The sequence below is a fragment of the Ranitomeya variabilis genome, chromosome 5 (genome assembly GCF_051348905.1).
Source record: "Ranitomeya variabilis isolate aRanVar5 chromosome 5, aRanVar5.hap1, whole genome shotgun sequence".
Lineage (NCBI taxonomy): Eukaryota > Metazoa > Chordata > Amphibia > Anura > Dendrobatidae > Ranitomeya > Ranitomeya variabilis.
The window spans coordinates 631,460,170-631,478,910 of record NC_135236.1 but is presented as its reverse complement, the minus strand read 5'-3'; the positions used below and the strand labels follow the sequence as shown (position 1 = coordinate 631,478,910).

The 18,741-nt window shown below is 48.8% G+C and overlaps 4 protein-coding genes across 4 annotated transcripts in view; 3 read left to right on the top strand and 1 right to left on the bottom strand.

The window, feature by feature from the left end:
- LOC143773936 (histone H1.01-like) overlaps nt 1–18,741 on the top strand; it is a 213,435-nt gene that overhangs the window by 10,999 nt on the left and 183,695 nt on the right. The window lies entirely within an intron of this gene.
- On the bottom strand, nt 556–1,180 carry LOC143773931 (histone H2B 1.1-like). Its single transcript, XM_077261233.1, has one exon. The coding sequence runs from the start codon at nt 985–987 to the stop codon at nt 610–612; it is 378 nt and encodes a 125-aa protein (XP_077117348.1). The 5' UTR covers nt 988–1,180; the 3' UTR covers nt 556–609.
- Nucleotides 11,419–11,913, top strand: LOC143773930 (histone H2B 1.1-like). The gene has a single exon (XM_077261232.1). It carries the CDS (start codon nt 11,482–11,484, stop codon nt 11,857–11,859), a length of 378 nt encoding a protein of 125 aa, XP_077117347.1. The 5' UTR covers nt 11,419–11,481; the 3' UTR covers nt 11,860–11,913.
- On the top strand, nt 15,384–16,607 carry LOC143773929 (histone H2A type 1). The gene has a single exon (XM_077261231.1). The coding sequence runs from the start codon at nt 15,426–15,428 to the stop codon at nt 15,816–15,818; it is 393 nt and encodes a 130-aa protein (XP_077117346.1). The 5' UTR covers nt 15,384–15,425; the 3' UTR covers nt 15,819–16,607.

Below are 18,741 nucleotides of genomic sequence, written 5' to 3'. Positions count from 1 at the left end.
TTGTTCTAGAGTGCCTCAAATGTACCTATGGTTTCCAGATAAGGAAGCAATATTCACTGGATAGCAAAGCTGTGGGTTCCCGGTCAAAGGAGGGGAGCCGCAGCACAAGTCATCAGCCACTGAGCGGGAACGTGTTACCAATGACAACATTAGCTCCTCCCTCCCGCTCCTGATTGGCTGAATACATAAAGGTTAGAGGGTTTGAATTTCCCGCTGCTTCTAACTGTAATGACGTCACTTCCTCTATACAGAGAAGGATCCGGAAAATCTCTAGATCAACTCCACAGACCACAAATGTCTCCTGTTATTTGAGAAGAGAATCATTAACTAAACCAAATCATCTGACAAGAAGCGACTGAACAGAGCAACTTACAGAGAAATAACCAGAGTATTACTAATACTGACAAGGTTTTCTCTCTCCTCCCTCCACCATTTAATCACTTCTGTTACTTCACCTGCTCTTTCCCGTCACAAGACTCAGAGCCCCGGGCGGTGCGATCAGACACCTCGGGGAGACAGGACACATCAGCAGTCACAGCTCTCATGTAGGCGGGGTGGTGGCTCTTAGAAGAGCCTTTGGGGTGATGGCGGAGCAGGGGGAGGAGCAGATCACTTGGCGCTGGTGTACTTGGTGACGGCCTTGGTGCCCTCGGACACGGCGTGCTTGGCCAGCTCTCCGGGCAGCAGCAGGCGCACGGCGGTCTGGATCTCCCGGGAGGTGATGGTGGAGCGCTTGTTGTAGTGAGCCAGGCGGGAGGCTTCCCCTGCGATGCGCTCGAAGATGTCGTTGACGAAGGAGTTCATGATGCCCATGGCCTTGGAGGAGATGCCGGTGTCGGGGTGGACCTGCTTCAGCACCTTGTACACGTAGATGGCGTAGCTCTCCTTCCTGCTCTTCCTCCGCTTCTTGCCGTCCTTCTTCTGGGTCTTGGTCACGGCTTTCTTGGAGCCCTTCTTGGGGGCTGGAGCAGACTTGGGATCAGCCATAATAAACGCAAATAGTTCTTGTCACAAGTGAGAGTAAAAATGATTCTGACTCTCACAGAGCAGCGGAATTTATAGCCGGCCCATGCAAATGAGCACTGATGTCAGATCGCTGTGCTATTGGGTGAGAAAAATCAGGTGACTAATATCAACAGCAGAAGCTCCGCCCTCTGCAGTTCATTGGTTACTCCATAAATAAATCTTCTCTCCATGGCCGCGCCCCCAGATTGTGTTGTTGTTAATCCCCATATACTGCGCTATATGTTAATATAGCAATGTATACCCTCATATAGTGCTGTACAGCTCCGTATTTCGCTGTATAAACTCCACATGGTGCTTTATATCCTCAAATAGTGCTGTATACCTTACAGGTAATGTTGTGTATATAGCACTGTAAACCCTCCGTCCATATCTGCTATATACTCCTCTTATAGAGCTACAAACACCATGTTGTACTACATACCCTCAATAGAGCGCTGGAACCCCCCATGTATCGTTTTTACCCATGCATAGTGATGTATACCCCCCTATAGTGCTGCATTCTTTCATATAGGAGCTTTAACCTTGGTCGGTCGTGACTTTATTGCTACCCCCCCTGAAGAAGCCAGGGCGAAACGTACATTGGGGAGAGGAGGATCTCTGTGGCAGTTTTTGGCATCCACGTTGACATTGTCATCCTTGCGCAGCGTCCTGACAGGTACTATAATGGTGATTTTGTGCTATTGAGCAGGGACTGTGTGGCATTATCGCTGTGGTTGATGGTTTGTCTAGGCTCATTGGAGTTCATGAGATATTTAGATACACAGCCTTCACCTGTACTGGTGATAATGGTATGCTGGTCTTGAATTACATATGCCAGCGTGGGATTTTCCAGCTCCAGGCTATTCTTTTATAGGTGTAATTGTTCTATATGTTACCCCATAGAATGGATATATACTATATTACGGGGTTCCTATTTATTGCTATGGTGGAGCTGTATACTTACCATCTTTGATTAAGCATATTGCCATACTGTCTGGAGCCCCTTCTGTTGAATGTCCTTATAATTATGTTTTTTGTCGATTATCTTTAAAAAAATATTTAATAAATATTGATGATTTTAATTCATTATTTATCATTTAATTAATGATTTTAATTATATAGTTCGATTCTGTAGGTCTTTTTTGTGAGTATGTATTATTGAAGTGCCAGTGTGGTGATATACAGGGACTCATTTGGTTGCCTTTATTGCTATCAGGTCGGTGCGATTCTCTCACTGATGTTCTCACTGTCACAAGTGATCAGAGGACGCCACCTATTGCAAGAAGCAGAGGAGCAGTGATCGGATCTCGGCCTCTCCCCTGTGCTCCTCACCCGGATCTCTCTCTCAGCTGACCAGATTTTCTGTTCAGAGCCCAGGACTGATCGCTGCGACATTTCCCCAACTAGAAATAACGGGTGAGAACCGTAAGTAACTGAGCGGGAATTTCCGAAGCAACAAATCACCTGCGAGGAGGATGCGGCAACCGATCAGTCCAGCGCCGCTTCTGCGGATACTGCGCCACTAATCAGGGACTCCAGTGGGGGATCACCATACAAGAGCGGATCGTCCGACCCGACACCGGGCGTCGTCCATGCATCTGTGTCCTCTCCAGTCTTCCCGCGGTGTCTCTACGCCTAACGACGGGATAAATAGCAGGTGGCGCAATAGAGGTGAAGGCTAAATGCTGAGGAGGGTGATGGTGAGATCCGGGGCTGAGCTCCTCTACAGCTCTGAGCCAGTTGCTGTGATCAGTGTCTGTTATTTAACCCTTTGCTCCCCAGATCTGATATTTTGGGGTCTCAGTCATCTGGTAAAACATGATTGGGTTTAATTCATGATTCTCCAAATAACCTGAGACCTTTGTGCTCGGTGGAGATTACAGACTATTCCGGATCCTTCTCTTTACAGAGGAAGAAGTTACATAATGACATTTAGAAGCTGCGGAGACGACGACGAGCGGGAAATTCAAACTCCCTAACAGTTCTGTGCTCAGCCAATCAGCAGAGGCAGGGGAGGGGCTAATGTTGGTTACAAGTTGGCAGTTCCCGCTCAGTGGCTTTTTCTGTTCTTTGTCTTCACATAACGCGTGGTCCCAGGACGGACCGATCGATATTGGGAAATCTGCTTGTGTTGAGCGATTATTGGTTGTTTCTGGCCCATACAGGAGCCTGTATATTTCCTGATTAGGGGAGCAGTATCGGAATTCTGTGATACAAGACCTGGGGCTCAGCCATGCTTCTGTTTCCTTTCATGGATACAGAGACTTAATTTGCATTATCCAAATCCTGTGATCTGTCCGGTGTGTTCATAACCTGAGACCTTTGTGGTCGGTGGAGATTACAGACTTTTCCGGATCCTTCTCTTTACAGAGGAAGAAGTAATGGATACATAAGTATCCATTACTAATCCTATAGAAATATGGTAAATAAAGACATAGTCCGTTTCCTTCATTCTCCAGACCACCTGTTCTGCAGTCACAGCTATTTTACTCCCCTAGATTCTCCATCCCTTTCTTCCCAAAAAAGCCTCTGTCCTACTCTACGACCTCCTTTTTCAGACCCCTCTGTCCTCTCCAGACCCTGATTTCTTATTTATAAAGGACCTTCCTGGCAGAGGAGGGGGCAGCAGAGCATAAGGAAGATGTCGCCGATGACAGTGGTTGCCATGGCAGTCGGGGGTCTAGGAAACTCCTCGTGTCCTCACTGTATTTGCTTGTTTTTTTTATATCAGTGGAATTCATTTTTTTTTTCTCTACTTGATGAAAAATGCAGTAATTGTAAAAAAATGGAAACATAATTCCATATATAAAAGTACTATCACATACACTGCAATTTATCGACAGGCAGACCCAGGACAAAACACGGATAGGGCGCGGACAGAACACGGCCTCTGGTGTCATATTTTGCCTTTGCTCAGAGGCTCAACTAATGAAACCCACAGCACAGGAAAAAGCGCACCATAATGGGGTACACATTATCACTATATAGGGGGCTTAAGGCACAGTGCTTGTATGACCGACAAAGCCTCTTCTCAGAGCCGCCCACCCGTCATTAAATGAGCTGCTCCCCCGCGGATCCGTGTCCTCTCAGAGCGCTGGGTCCTTGCGCCGCTTCCACATTATTGTTCTTCTGGTAAGCGGCGGACATGAGCTGTTAACTCTTTCGTTGCTCACTGACTTTTCCAGCCGTTCATCCTTGTGATCGGAGGCTCTCTGCGTTTTGTCGCCGATTTTCCTCTGATGTTCAACCATTTTCTCCTTCAGAGCTCCTGTCGGATGTTCAGGAGACGGTTGGTTACAGTTCATTGTGCTGTATCGGAGCCTTCAAACATCAGCGAACACTAAAAGGGTCATCCTGAAGTGTTCCGGTGACTCCCGGCGAGTTTTAGGGCGGATTTCTAGATTATTGATATGACGTTCCCACACGTCGCGCTGTTTTGTCTTCTCACAAAGCGGTGTCAGATCGAGCGATCTGCTAGTGTTCAGTGATCAACGACCGATTTCCACCCCAACAGGGGTCTGATTCCCCGGAGCAGTATCCGCTCTCTATAATATAACACAAGCTCCGGATATATTTAGTATACATATATATGTGGGTTATAAAAACAAAATCGGACAACAAATCTTCATAAAATAGAGACGGGTATAACGAGCAGTGACTGACGGCAGCGGTCTGTGGAGGAAAGAGTTAATTAAAACTATCAGAAAGGAAGAGATCAAGCTGAAAATGCAGCAGAGCAATGAAAGCGTCAACAGCCTGCCTCCAACAGCAGAACACAGGAATCAGGCGGCACTAGGACCCAGTGCGTGAGGGATGCGGCGGACAATCATCCATCAGTAGTTACACCAGTATACCCCGATATAGCGCTGCATACCGTCAGTGAATATCCTCCATAGCGCCGAATACACTTCGGACTTACATAGTAAACGTGACAGAACCAATGACCGAGAGCAGATTGAGGCTTCCGCATGTTCTGCTGCAAATCTACAGTCCGATCACATTAATGCTTCTATTCCAGGAGCAGGTATTGTAGTCTTTCATGGAAAATGTGGGCGGCTCTGATAAGAGCCTTTGGGGTGTCGGGATAAAGAAGAGAACACACTTAACCTCCGAAGCCGTAGAGAGTGCGGCCCTGGCGCTTCAGCGCGTACACCACGTCCATAGCGGTGACGGTCTTCCTCTTGGCGTGCTCGGTGTAGGTGACGGCGTCACGGATCACGTTCTCCAGGAAGACTTTCAGGACTCCCCGAGTCTCTTCATAGATGAGGCCGGAGATGCGCTTGACGCCTCCTCTGCGGGCGAGACGGCGGATGGCAGGCTTGGTGATGCCCTGGATGTTATCACGGAGCACCTTCCTGTGCCGCTTGGCGCCGCAATATCATGGTCGATATTTTCTTTACCCCCAACATCCATTGTCTGCTCTTCCCTGGAGTCTTCCTTCTCTACAATCTACAGGTAGATCCCGCTTATCAGGAGACATTCTGGCGGCCGCCGATGACCGATCTGTAGGATCCTGACATCAGAGTATTATGTGCGGCCCGGAGTCCTGCGCTCAGCAATCTCCTTCATGATCGCACAATTTCTATCGCAATCCACCTGTAGCTGTAAAACTGGTCGTTAAGGAGAATTCTAGAATAAGCTGCTGGGGAGAAGATCGGGGAGTTATTGTGGGATCTGCCCAATATGTCACCTATATGAGGAGGCTCTGGCCAGTATATCCTATATACAATGTTCTGACATAAATGGAGCCGATAGTCTCCAGATTAGACACAAGGTGGAAATCACTGCAGTTGAATAACGCTGATTAGTTTTACATCACTTATTTATGAAACCGAGTCCATGATCCCCGGGCCTTTTTCAGAAAGATAATACTACTATCCTAATCTGTGAAATGCAATGATGGCTTGTTCTAGATTGCCTCAAATGTTTCTATGGTTTCCAGATAAGGAAGCAATATTCACTGGATAGCAAAGCTGTGGGTTCCCGGTCAAAGTAGGGGAGCCGCATTATCCAGACTCTGGGACTAGGGTTTTTTTTTTTGTTTTTTTTTTATCACTATCTTGTCCTAAACATTCTAACCTGGTTTTCCCAATCAGATCCCACTATAGCTCTAATAAGGGGGAAAGTCCAGACGTTTTCAAAATCTATGTTAAGATGTTGCCTAGAAACCTAAGATCCTGCTCTTATTGGGGGCTGATTAGTATCGGGCTCAGCGTCTCTGCAGGGTACAATATCCCCTGTACAGATGATGCCTGTAGTATCGGCTACAGCCTGGGACGTGTCTTTTATACTCTCCCCTCTTTCCATACTGGAGCCGGCACCGCGGACTTCGGGTGATGCGGTCTCTTCTCATTGATCTCTAACAAAGTAAACAGATCTCTGGGGGGTATATCTGCACTGTGCCCCCCAGAGACCCCACAGTACATACCCTGGTGTGATGTGGTTACTAACTACAAAGCAGAAATCCAAGTCCTGCCGTGAGATGAATGTTCTGATTCTGCTACATATTAAACTGATCAGATTCGTGTGGATTTTAGGGGGCAGCGAATATTCACAGGGAATGTGGCCGTATGAGGCAGCTGGATAGAGGGACGCCCTGTGTACCGGGTACGTAGACTCCTATGTGATGACCACGTCCTGGACACTAATGGTTGGGATGGATGGCGCCTCTGAAGATTATTATAACCTCACCAGAATAATAATGACGACCGATCCAAGTGTTTGGGGGCAGACAGCTGGGAGGACAGGACCCGGTGTTATCAGCGGGGTAGTAGAGCTGCCCCCACCAGTATACACAGCGATCGCCGCTACAGCAGAGGGGCAGGTAATAATCTGACGGACAAAGAACAGAGATTGAGAGGGAAATTCAAAACCACCAACGGATCTGTAATCAGCCAATGAGGGAGAGACATCCGCAGGCGCAGACCAATACCAGATACAGGAATATCCGCCACCATTTAACTCCTTAGTGGCCGTGTGTGCGCTGATCCCCACTACACACTTGCTTTACAGAAACGGCAACTTCCCCCACCCGAGACCCGGCAGCGTCACATCAGGCTCCTGGCAGAACGTAGGAGACTTGTCTTAGTCGGGCTGTGATAGGATCAGCGCGGACACCACAGGGAATCTGCATAGGATAATAATCGGGTGAGTGAGGAGCCTCCTCCTGTGTAGATGGAGCGGAGGAGAAGCTCTGGCAGGGATTAACCCCTCCCCCGCCAGCCTGTAATTGCAGATTGAGGGTCACTCTCAGAACTCAGCGTCAGAAGAATAATCTGCAGATGGCTGGAAATGAGCCCTTATTGGGGGAGGACTTTGTGCAGAGACTGGGACAGATAATGGCTATTTCCCCATAGATCCAGGAAGCGGCTAGTCAGCTGGCCCAGGCTGCTGGGTGGGGTGACCATCGCCCAGGGGGGCGTCCTGCCCAACATACAGGCCGTGCTGCTGCCCAAGAAGACCGAGACTAAAACAAGTCTCCTACCTTCTGCCAGGAGCCTGATGTGACGCTGCCGGGTCTCGGGAGGGGGAAGTCGCCGCTTCTGTAAAGCAAGTGTGTAGTGGGGATCAGCACACACACGGCCACTAAGGAGTTAAATGGAGGCGGATATTCCTGTATCTGGTATTACCGGCCCCTCTGCTGTAGCGGCGATCGCTGTGTATACCGGTGGGGGCAGCTCTACCCAGGCTCAGACTGGCCCATAGGGTAACAGGGGAATTCCCCGGTGGGCCCCTGTGCATGGCCCGACGGATCCGGGGGGAGAGAGCTTAGATGCACCCCATCACCTACCACAACACAAAGGCTCTTTTCGGAGCCACCAAATCCTTCCACAAACGAGCTGAGTCCTGAACGGTCCGGTTTCTGCACGTATTCTCCGTATACGGATCGCGGCCATAGGTAATAGACGGTGGTTGCTGTGTCCCATATTGTAGGTGATTAACGATATTCCCGTGACCGCTTAGCGCATTCTCTATTCTCACCCAGTTCTTAAACGTGCGACAGCTATTACATACCTGACGTTTTATAAGGAAGGGGCAAAGTGTGTACAGTGCCCAGCCCGGGTCTGTGGTGGTGGAGGCGCGGTTTCTGTACAGGGCAGACGTAAATGAGGGGATCTGCAGGAGCACGGTCACTAAGGAGTTAATAAAGTAAAAATAATTGGTGATTGGTCGGTTCCTGAGCTCGGTTCTTTATGCTGATGTTTCGTGGTCATTTACCCATCCGTTGGTGGATTTCAATTCCCCGCTCATTCGCTGCTCGCGCTCCGAGGGATCATCATAACCGATCCCAATCAGCTGCCGCACGCGCTGGGTCCTAGTGCCGCCTCTCCAGCCTTGCAGCTTGTTCTGATCGGAGATCTCTGTGCTTAGTTTCTTTACCTCATTTGTCCCCCAGATCGGTGATGGCGCCTTATGTGAATCTATTCTGCCGCACTCTCTACGGCTTCGGAGGCTAATTGTGTTCTCTTCTTTATCCCAACTCCCCAAAGGCTCTTATCAGAGCCGCCCACATTTTGCATGAAAGACTACAATACCTGCTCCTGGAATAGAAGCATTAATGTGATCGGACTGTAGATTTGCAGCAGAACATGCGGAAGCCTCAATCTGCTCTCGGTCACTGGTTCTGTCACGTTTACTATGTAAGTCCGAAGTGTATTCGGCGCTATGGAGGATATTCACTGACGGTATGCAGCGCTATATCGGGGTATACTGGTGTAACTACTGATGGATGATTGTCCGCCACATCCCTCACGCACTGGGTCCTAGTGCCGCCTGATTCCTGTGTTCTGCTGTTGGAGGCAGATGGGCTGTTACGCTTTCATTGCTCTGCTGCATTTTCAGCTTGATCTCTTTCGGATATTATTTTTAATTAACTCTTTCCTCCACAGACCGCTGCCGTCAACTGCTCGTTATACCCGTCTCTATTATGATCTGTTGTCTGATTTTGTTTTTTATAACCCACATATATATGTATACTAAATATATCCGGAGCTTGTGTTATATTAGAGAACGGATACTGCTCCGGGGATTCAGACCCCTGTTGGGTGGAAATCGGTCGTTGATCACTGAACACTAGCAGATCGCTCGATCTGACACAGCTTTGTGAGAAGACACAACAGCGCGACGTGTGGGAACGTCATATCATTATTCTAGAAATCCGCCCTAAAACTCGCCGGGAGTCACCGGAGCACTTCAGGATGACCCTTTTAGTGTTCGCTGATGTTTGAAGGCTCCGATACAGCACAATGAGCTGTAACCAACCGTCTCCTGAACATTCAACAGCAGCTCTGAAGGAGAAAATGGTGGAACATCAGCGGAAAGTCGGCGACAAAACGCAGAGAGCTCCGATCACAAGGAGGAACGGCTGGAAAAGTCAGTGAGCAACGAGAGAGTTAACAGCTCATGTCCGCCGCTTAGCAGAAGAATGTGGAAGAGGCGCAAGGACCCAGCGCTCTGAGAGGACACGGATCCGCAGGAGGCAGCGGAGGAGCAGCTCATGTAATGACGGGGTGGGCGGCTTTGTCAGTGGGGAGATTGATACAAGCACTGTGCCGTATGCCCCCTATATAGTGATGTGTACCCCGTTATGCTGCGCTTTTCCGTGTGCTGTGGGTTTTATTACTTGAGCCACTGAGCAAAGGCAACAAATGACACCAGAGGCCGTGTTCTGTCCGCGCCCTATCCGTGTATTGTCCTGGCTCTGCCTGTCGATAAATTGCAGTGTGTATGTGATAGTACTTTTATATATGGAGTTATGATTCCATTTTTTTACAATTACTGCATTTTTCATCAAGTAGAGAAATAAAAAACAAGCAAATACATAGTGGGGACACGGGTAGTGTCCTAGACCTCCGACTGCCATGGCAACCACTGTCATCGGCGACATCTTCCTTATGCTCTGCTGCCCCTTCCTCTGCCAGGAAGGTCCTTTATAAATAAGAAATCAGGGTCTGTAGGAGAGGACAGTGGGGTCTGTCCCTGAATAGCGGCGCTGGACATAGCGGGGAGCCGGTACACTGACTGATCGGTGGCCGCATTCTCCTCGCAGGTGATTTGTTGCTTCGGACATTGTTACTGACGGTTCTCACCAGTTGTTTCTAGTTGGGGAAATGTCGCAGCGATCAGTCCTGGGCTCTGAATAGACAATCTGGTCAGCTGAGAGAGAGATCCGGGTGAGGAGCACAGGGGAGAGGCCGAGATCCGATCACTGCTCCTCGCAATAGGTGGCTTCCTCCGATCACTTGCGACAGTGAGAACATCAGTGAGAGGATCGCACCGACCCGATAGCAATAAAGGCAACCAAATGAGTCCCTGTATATCACCACACTGGCACTTCAATAATACATACTCACAAAAAAGACCTACTAATACGTAGTCAAACAGTAGCGAACCATATAATTAAAATCATCAATATTTTTTAAAAGATAATCGACAAAAAACAATCATAAAGACATTCAACAGAAGGGGCTCCAGACGGTATGGCAATATGCTTAACCAAAGATGGTAAGTATACAGCTCCACCATAGCAATAAATAGGAACCCCGTAATATAGTATATATCCATTATATGGGGTAACATATAGAACAATTTCACCTATAAAAGAAGAGCCTGGAGCTGGAAAATCCCACGCTGGCATATGTCATTCAAGACCAGCATACCATTATCAACAGTACAGGTGAAGGCTGTGAATCTAAATATCTCATGAACTCCAATGAGCCTAGACAAACCATCAACCACAGCGATAATGCCACACAGTCCCTGCTCAATAGCACAAAATCACCATTATAGTACCTGTCAGGACGCTGCGCAAGGATGACAATGTCAACGTGGATGCCAAAAACTGCCACAGAGATCCTCCTCACCCCAAGGTACGTTTCGCCCTGGCTTCTTCAGGGGGGTAGTAATAAAGTCACGACCGACCAAGGTAAAAGCTCCTATATAAAGAATGCAGCACTATAGGGGGGTATACATCACTATGCATGGGTAAAACCGATACATGGGGGTTTCCAGCGCTCTATTGAGGGTATGTAGTACAACATGGTGTTTGTAGCTCTATAAGAGGAGTATATAGCACATATGGACGGAGGGTTTACAGTGCTATATACACAACATTACGTGTAAGGTATACAGCACTATTTGAGGATATAAAGGACCATCTGGAGTTTATACAGCACTTTATGAGGGTATACCTTGCTATATGGACAAACACCGCAGTATACGGGGGTACGCAACAGTATATGGGGATTTACATCACAGTCTGGGGGCGCGGCCCATGGAGGGGAGATTTATTTATGGAATAACCAATGAACTGCAGAGGGCGGAGCTTCTGATGTTGATCACCTGATTTTGTCACCCAATAGCACAGCGGTCTGACATCAGTGCTCATTTGCATGGGCCGGCTATAAATTCCGCTGCTCTGGGAGAGTCAGGATCATTTTTTACTCTCACTTGTGACAAGAACTATTTGCGTTCATTATGGCTGATCCCAAGTCTGCTCCAGCCCCCAAGAAGGGCTCCAAGAAAGCCGTGACCAAGACCCAGAAGAAGGACGGCAAGAAGCGGAGGAAGAGCAGGAAGGAGAGCTACGCCATCTACGTGTACAAGGTCCTGAAGCAGGTCCACCCCGACACCGGCATTTCCTCCAAGGCCATGGGCATCATGAACTCCTTCGTCAACGACATCTTCGAGCGCATCGCAGGGGAAGCCTCCCGCCTGGCTCACTACAACAAGCGCTCCACCATCACCTCCCGGGAGATCCAGACCGCCGTGCGCCTGCTGCTGCCCGGAGAGCTGGCCAAGCACGCCGTGTCCGAGGGCACCAAGGCCGTCACCAAGTACACCAGCGCCAAGTGATCTGCTCCTCCCCCTGCTCCGCCATCACCCCAAAGGCTCTTCTAAGAGCCACCACACCGCCTACATGAGAGCTGTGACTGCTGATGTGTCCTGTCTCCCCGAGGTGTCTGATCGCACCGCCCGGGGCTCTGCGTCTAGTGACGGGAAACAGCAGGTGAAGTAATAGAAGTGATTAACTGGGAGAGAGAAAACCTTGTCAGTATTAGTAATACTGTGGTTATTTCTCTGTAAGTTGCTCTGTGCAGTCGCTTCTAGTCAGATAATTCAGTTTTGTTAATGATTCTCTTGTTTCTTAGATAACAGGAGACATTTGTGGTCGGTGGAGTTGATATAGAGACTTTCTGGATTCTTCTCTTTATAGAGGAAGAATTGACGTCATTACATTTAGAAGCAGCGGGAAATTCAAACCCCCTAACCGTTCTGTAATCGGCCAATCAGGAGCGGGAGGGAGGAGCTAATGTTGCCACTGGTAACACGTTCGCAGCTCCCGCTCAGTGGCTGATGCCTTGTGCTGTTCTTTGTCTCCATATAACACGTGGTCACGGGACGGACCGATATCGGGAAATCTGGTTGTGTAGATCGAGCATTGGTCGCTTACTTCCCATAACAGGAGTCTGCAGATTTTCCAGGTTGGGGGCGCAACATCCGCTTCGGTTCTCGTTCATGGCTATAGAGAATGAATCCGCGTTATCCTAATGCTGTGATGTGCCCGTGTCTGACCTGGAGACAATCAGTATCGTGGAGGACGACATACTGGCCAGAGACGTTACAGGAAAGACCGATGTTGCGTATTCCTGCAGATCTCACCCTGTCTCCTCATTTCCGGATCAGTTCTACAGCTACAGGCAGGAGGTCTGTGATAGGAAGTGTCCCATCATGTATTGCAGAAAAGAGAGGAAGCAGCGGAAGCATATGGACAGCGGTAAGGTGCCTGACACTGGCAATGTAACTGTCACCAGGGCCCAACCACAGCAATGTCATCCATGATGTGCTGGGAGGAAGTATTGACTGGAGAAATACAAGTGCTCGGACTGTGCTGCCATAACTCTGCCGCTAGTAATGAGGACTCCAGTTATCGCAATGTCACTAATGCCGGGAATATCAAGACCTGATCCCCTGCAGCTGTAGGAAGAGCCGTGAGTGAGGAGTTGGGGCGCTTTCAATTGTAAACCTAAAATCCTGTGATGGAGGACTGGATCAGGCTGTGTATATGCAGGTGAGAGATCCCCCTATGCCGCTGCCTGGATTATCGGTCACAGCCTGAGACTTGTCTTACTTCCGACACACACTGGGGCCCTGACTGCTCCACCTCTATTTGTGCTGCTCCCTCCTCTTTAGCTTTTGGAGTTGGCACCGCTGATTTGGTGAGAAGCTGCTCGTTCTTAGCAATTCATGGTGTGGCAGATAACGAGATCACTTAGCACGTCTTCGGCATCAAGGCACTGACAGGTGATGAGCCCCTCTCCATCCACTCATTACTGACAGGATCATTGGCATCAGAGGACCCACTGCCCCGGATATTAGTAAGGACTGCTCGCCCCTCACTATTCATGACCAACATGTCCTGCTGTGTCTGTGGGAAGTCCTACAATAATAAGGAACTTCTAACAGACTGCCTCTTATGTTGGCGCTGGGTTCTCCGAGTAATGGATGTCGGGGACAAGGCTGAAGTTGTTTTCTTATTCCTTATTCGGATCTGAAGTTGGTGTCTTATTCGGCAATTTTTTTTATTTTCTGTTATCGGTTTAATAAAAACAAATAAGCGTCACAAGAATAACATGCAATGCACGGAGGTTCGCTGATTTGAATACACTTAAAAACAGCTACAAAACCCCCCCCAATAAAACTAGCACATATATGGGCACCAAAGAGCGTTGAAGAAAGGGTTAAATGACTTTTAGGCCACTGATGTCACACTGCAGACATATGGAACAGGGAGCCCCACATCAAAACCAGGCACCTCCAGCCTGGCCCAAATGGGTTCTGGCCGCCAGAACTGGCATCAAAGTGGGCAAACAGCTGATTGTCACATATTTGAATAAGTAGCTGATGTTTTTAAGGGGTTATATGACTTTGGGCCGCTGATCTCACACTTAGAATCCATAGATAGTGATGCCCTGCATCTAACAAAGGTCCTGTTAGCCTGGCCCAAATGGGTTTTAGGCATCAGCACTGGCATCAAAGTGGGCAAACAGCCCATTTTCAAAGATTTGAATAAGTCCTGCCTCTTATTTTGGCGCTGGGTTCTCCGAGTAATGGATAATGGATGTCGGGCGTCACTGTCAGCGCAGTGTAGGCATCTTCCGCAATGATCTGCATGTGTAGATTCAACAGTGAAGGAAGCATCAGGAGGCTCCTAAGAGGATGAAGTCTCCCCGGGGACCAGTGGCCTCCGTGCTGTCAGTGGTTGTTACTGCCGGAGATGGGGAGATGTGTCCCGTGTGTCTGACCCGGAGACGGCTGCATTACATTTTCCGGCACTTTATCACAATCAGTATTGTGGGCGATATACTGACAGGGAAACGTCCTAGAAGCGACATTTCGGGGCAGACTGATTCATCTACTTTACTAGTTTATTCCTGCAATCTAGGTAGAGATCACAGCTACAGGCAAGAGGTCTGTGATAGAACATGATGGTACAATACCTCAGTAATACCCGGGCCACAAAGAAGCTACCACCTCCTGAGGAGCCAATGTCCGGCTGTGTGCAGGGATGTGACCGGCTTTATCCATCAGCAGCCCGGGTGTGGGGGATTGCTGAGAGGATAGTACTGCTGAGCCGGCAAGAGATAGTGAGAGTAGTAGTGCGGTGAGCTGACGACCCTGGGCATTGGTGATTAGCCTGCTTCCAATCTGGGGGAACAGAGGCAGGTAATAATCCGACATCAATCTAGCAGCGATTGAGCGGGAGAATAATGGCGAATAACCGATCCTTCAACTGCAAATGACAGAGAATCATCGGCCCAAAGCGCCAATCAATACCCAATAAGTGTTTCCTCCTCCATTTAACACCTTAGTGCCCGTGTTTGTGCAGATTCCCGCTACACTTCCCCCACCCCAGGCCGCAGCGCTCACACCAGGCTCCTATGAAATATATGAGGCTTGTCTGAGTCTGGTTGGATCGGAGCAGTTACAGCGGGGAGTCAGTATAGGATATTACGTGAGTGAGGAGCCTCCTGCACGTGCAGATGGGTTGTTGTATTATCACAAAGGCTCTTGTTAGAGCCATCACCTATTGTCCGGCAGAGCTGTGTGATCAAAGCTCTATTTTGTAGGATGCATCACTACATGGAGTTCTATATGGAAGGTACGTGGGGAATAACGCATTACAGGGGTACACAACACAATCCGGGCATGTACAGCGCTATGTAGGGGAACATAGAGATTTACATGAAATGAACTGTTATTAGCTCCGCCCCCTGTAGCTCATTGGTAGCTCCTCAATTCTCTTCGCTATTGGCAGATTCAGATCCGTCCAATGACAGGGTAGGAAGGCGGGGCATCAGCCTATAGAAAGCAGCGAACACGGTCTTGTCTCCACACAATTCTCTGACGTTATTGTTACCATGTCTGGACGCGGCAAACAAGGAGGAAAGGTCCGCGCTAAGGCCAAGACCCGCTCATCCCGGGCAGGACTGCAGTTCCCAGTCGGCCGTGTGCACAGGCTTCTCCGCAAGGGCAACTACGCCGAGAGGGTGGGCGCCGGCGCTCCGGTCTATCTGGCCGCTGTGCTGGAGTATCTGACCGCTGAGATCCTGGAATTGGCAGGCAATGCTGCCCGGGACAACAAGAAGACCCGCATCATCCCCCGACACCTGCAGCTGGCGGTGCGCAATGACGAGGAGCTGAACAGGCTGCTGGGTGGGGTGACCATCGCCCAGGGGGGCGTCCTGCCCAACATCCAGGCCGTGCTGCTGCCCAAGAAGACCGAGAGCAGCAAGGCGAGCAAGAGCAAGTGAGCGCTGCTGCCGATCTCCCCTGTCCACACACCCAAAGGCTCTTCTAAGAGCCACCCAGATCCTCCTCCGAAGAGCCGCACCGCTGATCTAGGGAAGGGTTCACACTAGTGTCCGATAACTAGTGATGGGACTTCGGGGTTTTTTTTGGGAATCGGCTCTTTCGGCTCTTGAATCTGCTCTTCAGTAATCTCACCAAAATAATGACACAAAACCTTTTAGTTAACATTAACAGATTAACATTGTTTATATTATTTTTCATTATAAGAACATCAAACAAATGCAAAAAATGTGCAACGGGGTATAGGAACGGAGACACGGACATCATACCTCATGTGAGTTTATCCTTAGCTTGCCCTGTCCACTCTGTAATTGTAATCTTTATCGGTACAATTTGATAGAGGTAGTGAGCGCTAATATACATGCTGTGTGGCAGTAATTAACTAATTAAAGCTCTATTTATTCCACCACCGATGCTCATTGAGCTCTGTGCACCACGGTCACATTTTCTGACAGGTTGCAGCTCATTAAAAGACAGGTCCTTTTGTATAGGCATTTTTTGCTATTGATTCCTCAGTTGTTGTTTTTTATTGATGTTATGTGGATATATACGCTCCATTTACATTTGGAGGTTTTTTGCTGGTAAAAATTGTTTTTTTGTAATTATTAATAAACATTACTGCATTTAATATTATTGAACATTGTGGTTTGAGTCTTGTTGCGTGTTTTTCATGGCAATTCTAGACTTATTTTTGGATTTGAGTACTTTCAGCAGCAGCTTTCCTCTCTCCCCCTCCAGCACACAGTCTCTCCTGGCTCCTCCCCTCCACCACCAGGCTGATGGCAGCAGCACAATGAAGGGAGGAGAGCAGAGAGCCACTAGATTACAAGCGGCTCACTGATAGGTGCCGGCTCATATCGTTCACAGTGAAGAGCCGGCTCGTTCATGAACGTCACATCACTAACTACCGCTAACACAGCGCCAGGCGGTATATAGAAGTATCTATACACGTTCCGTGCTCCACTGTACTGCGGTCACCACAGAGCAGAGATTCATGGCGTGATGTGAATGATCCGGCGTCATGTTACTGAGATCACACACAAGAGGGATAAGTACAGTTTATACAGGGGACAAAGCTGAGGGAAGCCGGCTCTTCATAGAACACTGGGTGCGGCTACTACCGAGACATCTCACTGAGTGCACAGCCTTCCGAGCTACAGGGTTTACAGTCCTGGCACAGCTGACTAGCCGCTTCCTGGATTTATGGGGAAATAGTCATTATCCGTCCCAATCACTGCACAAAGTCCTCCCCCAATAAGGGCTCATTTTCAGCCATCTGCAGATTATTCTTCTGACGCTGAGTTCTGCGAGCGACCCTCAATCTGCTCTTCCCGTGGTGTCCGCGCTGATCCTATCACAGCCCGACTAAGACTAGTCTCCTACGTTCGGCCAGGAGCCTGATGTGACGCTGCCGGGTCTCGGGTGGGGGAAGTCGCCGCTTCTGTAAAGCAAGTGTGTAGTGGGGATCAGCGCACACACGGCCACTAAGGAGTTACATAGAGGCGGATACTCCTGCATCTGGTATTGGTCGGCGACTGCGGATGTCTCTCCCTCATTGGCTGATTACAGATCCGTTGGTGATTTTGAATTTCCCGCTCAATCTCTGTTCTTTGTCCGTCAGATTATTACCGGCCCCTCTGTTGTAGCGGCAATCGCTGGTATTCCGATAGGGGCAGCTATACTACCCCGCTGATAACACCGGGTCCTGTCCTCCCAGCTGACACGTCCCAGGCTGTGACCGATACTACAGGCAGCTGTACAGGGGATATTGTACCCTGCAGAGACGCTGAGCCCGATACTAATCAGCGCCAAATAATAGCACGATCTTAGGTTTCTAGACATCTTAACAGATTTACAAAACGCCTGGACTTGCCCCCTTATTAGAGCTGTAGAGGGATCTGCTTGGAAAACCAGGTTAGTCTTTTTAGGTCAAGATATCGGAAAAAAAAAACCTAGTCCCAGATCACACGCATATCCCAGAGTCTGAATAATGCGGCTTCCCCCTCCTTTGACCGGGAACCCACAGCTTTACCGAACTCCATCTTTGCTATCCAGTGAATATTGCTTCCTTATCTGGAAAACCACAGATACATTTGAGGCACTCTAGAACAAGCCATCATTGCACGCAAACATCGCCCTATAGCCGCCAGTCCTGACACCAAGAGCGGCAGGAAGAAGCTGAAGCCACAAAGCGGGGATTTCAAAACCAAAAGTCGTAACAGAACCATCCGCCCATACACAGCACCAGAGGACTTTACCCGGAACCGCAGACCAGTGTTATCCGTTATTGTCATCCGACATTCTGCACATTTGTCTGTCTTGCTCATCGATGAAAATAACACAAGAGCGTTCTAATAGAGAAGTCACCAGCGCAAAGGAGACATAAGATCACAGCACAGGAAACTAAGAGTAACCCTGCACGTAGATGTTGGTGGCTCAGAAACGGTTTCTAAACAAATATATTAACTTAAAAAAAAATAAAAAAAACAACAATCTGTCCTGACAACCCAAAGGCTCTTTTCAGAGCCGCAGCCGCCCACATCTTCTAAGTGAGAGGCTACAATTTCCTATTCCTGCGCTCTGGTTCCGGGAGTTTTTATATGTTGAGCGGCACGGTGGCTCAGTGGTTAACACTGCAGCCTTTAAACGCTGGAGCCCGTTCTTTGTCTTTCTGTAACACGTAGCTTCAGGACGGACAGATATCGGAAATGTTTGTGTCCTGCGATCACTGGCCACTTACGTTCCATACAGGAGTCTAATAGATAATAGAAATATCCAGGCATCCCATAAAATCTCTCTATGGCTGCATCTGCCCTCTACACTGCTGTACACGCTCAATTCAAATACTGTTGTATTTTTCCCACA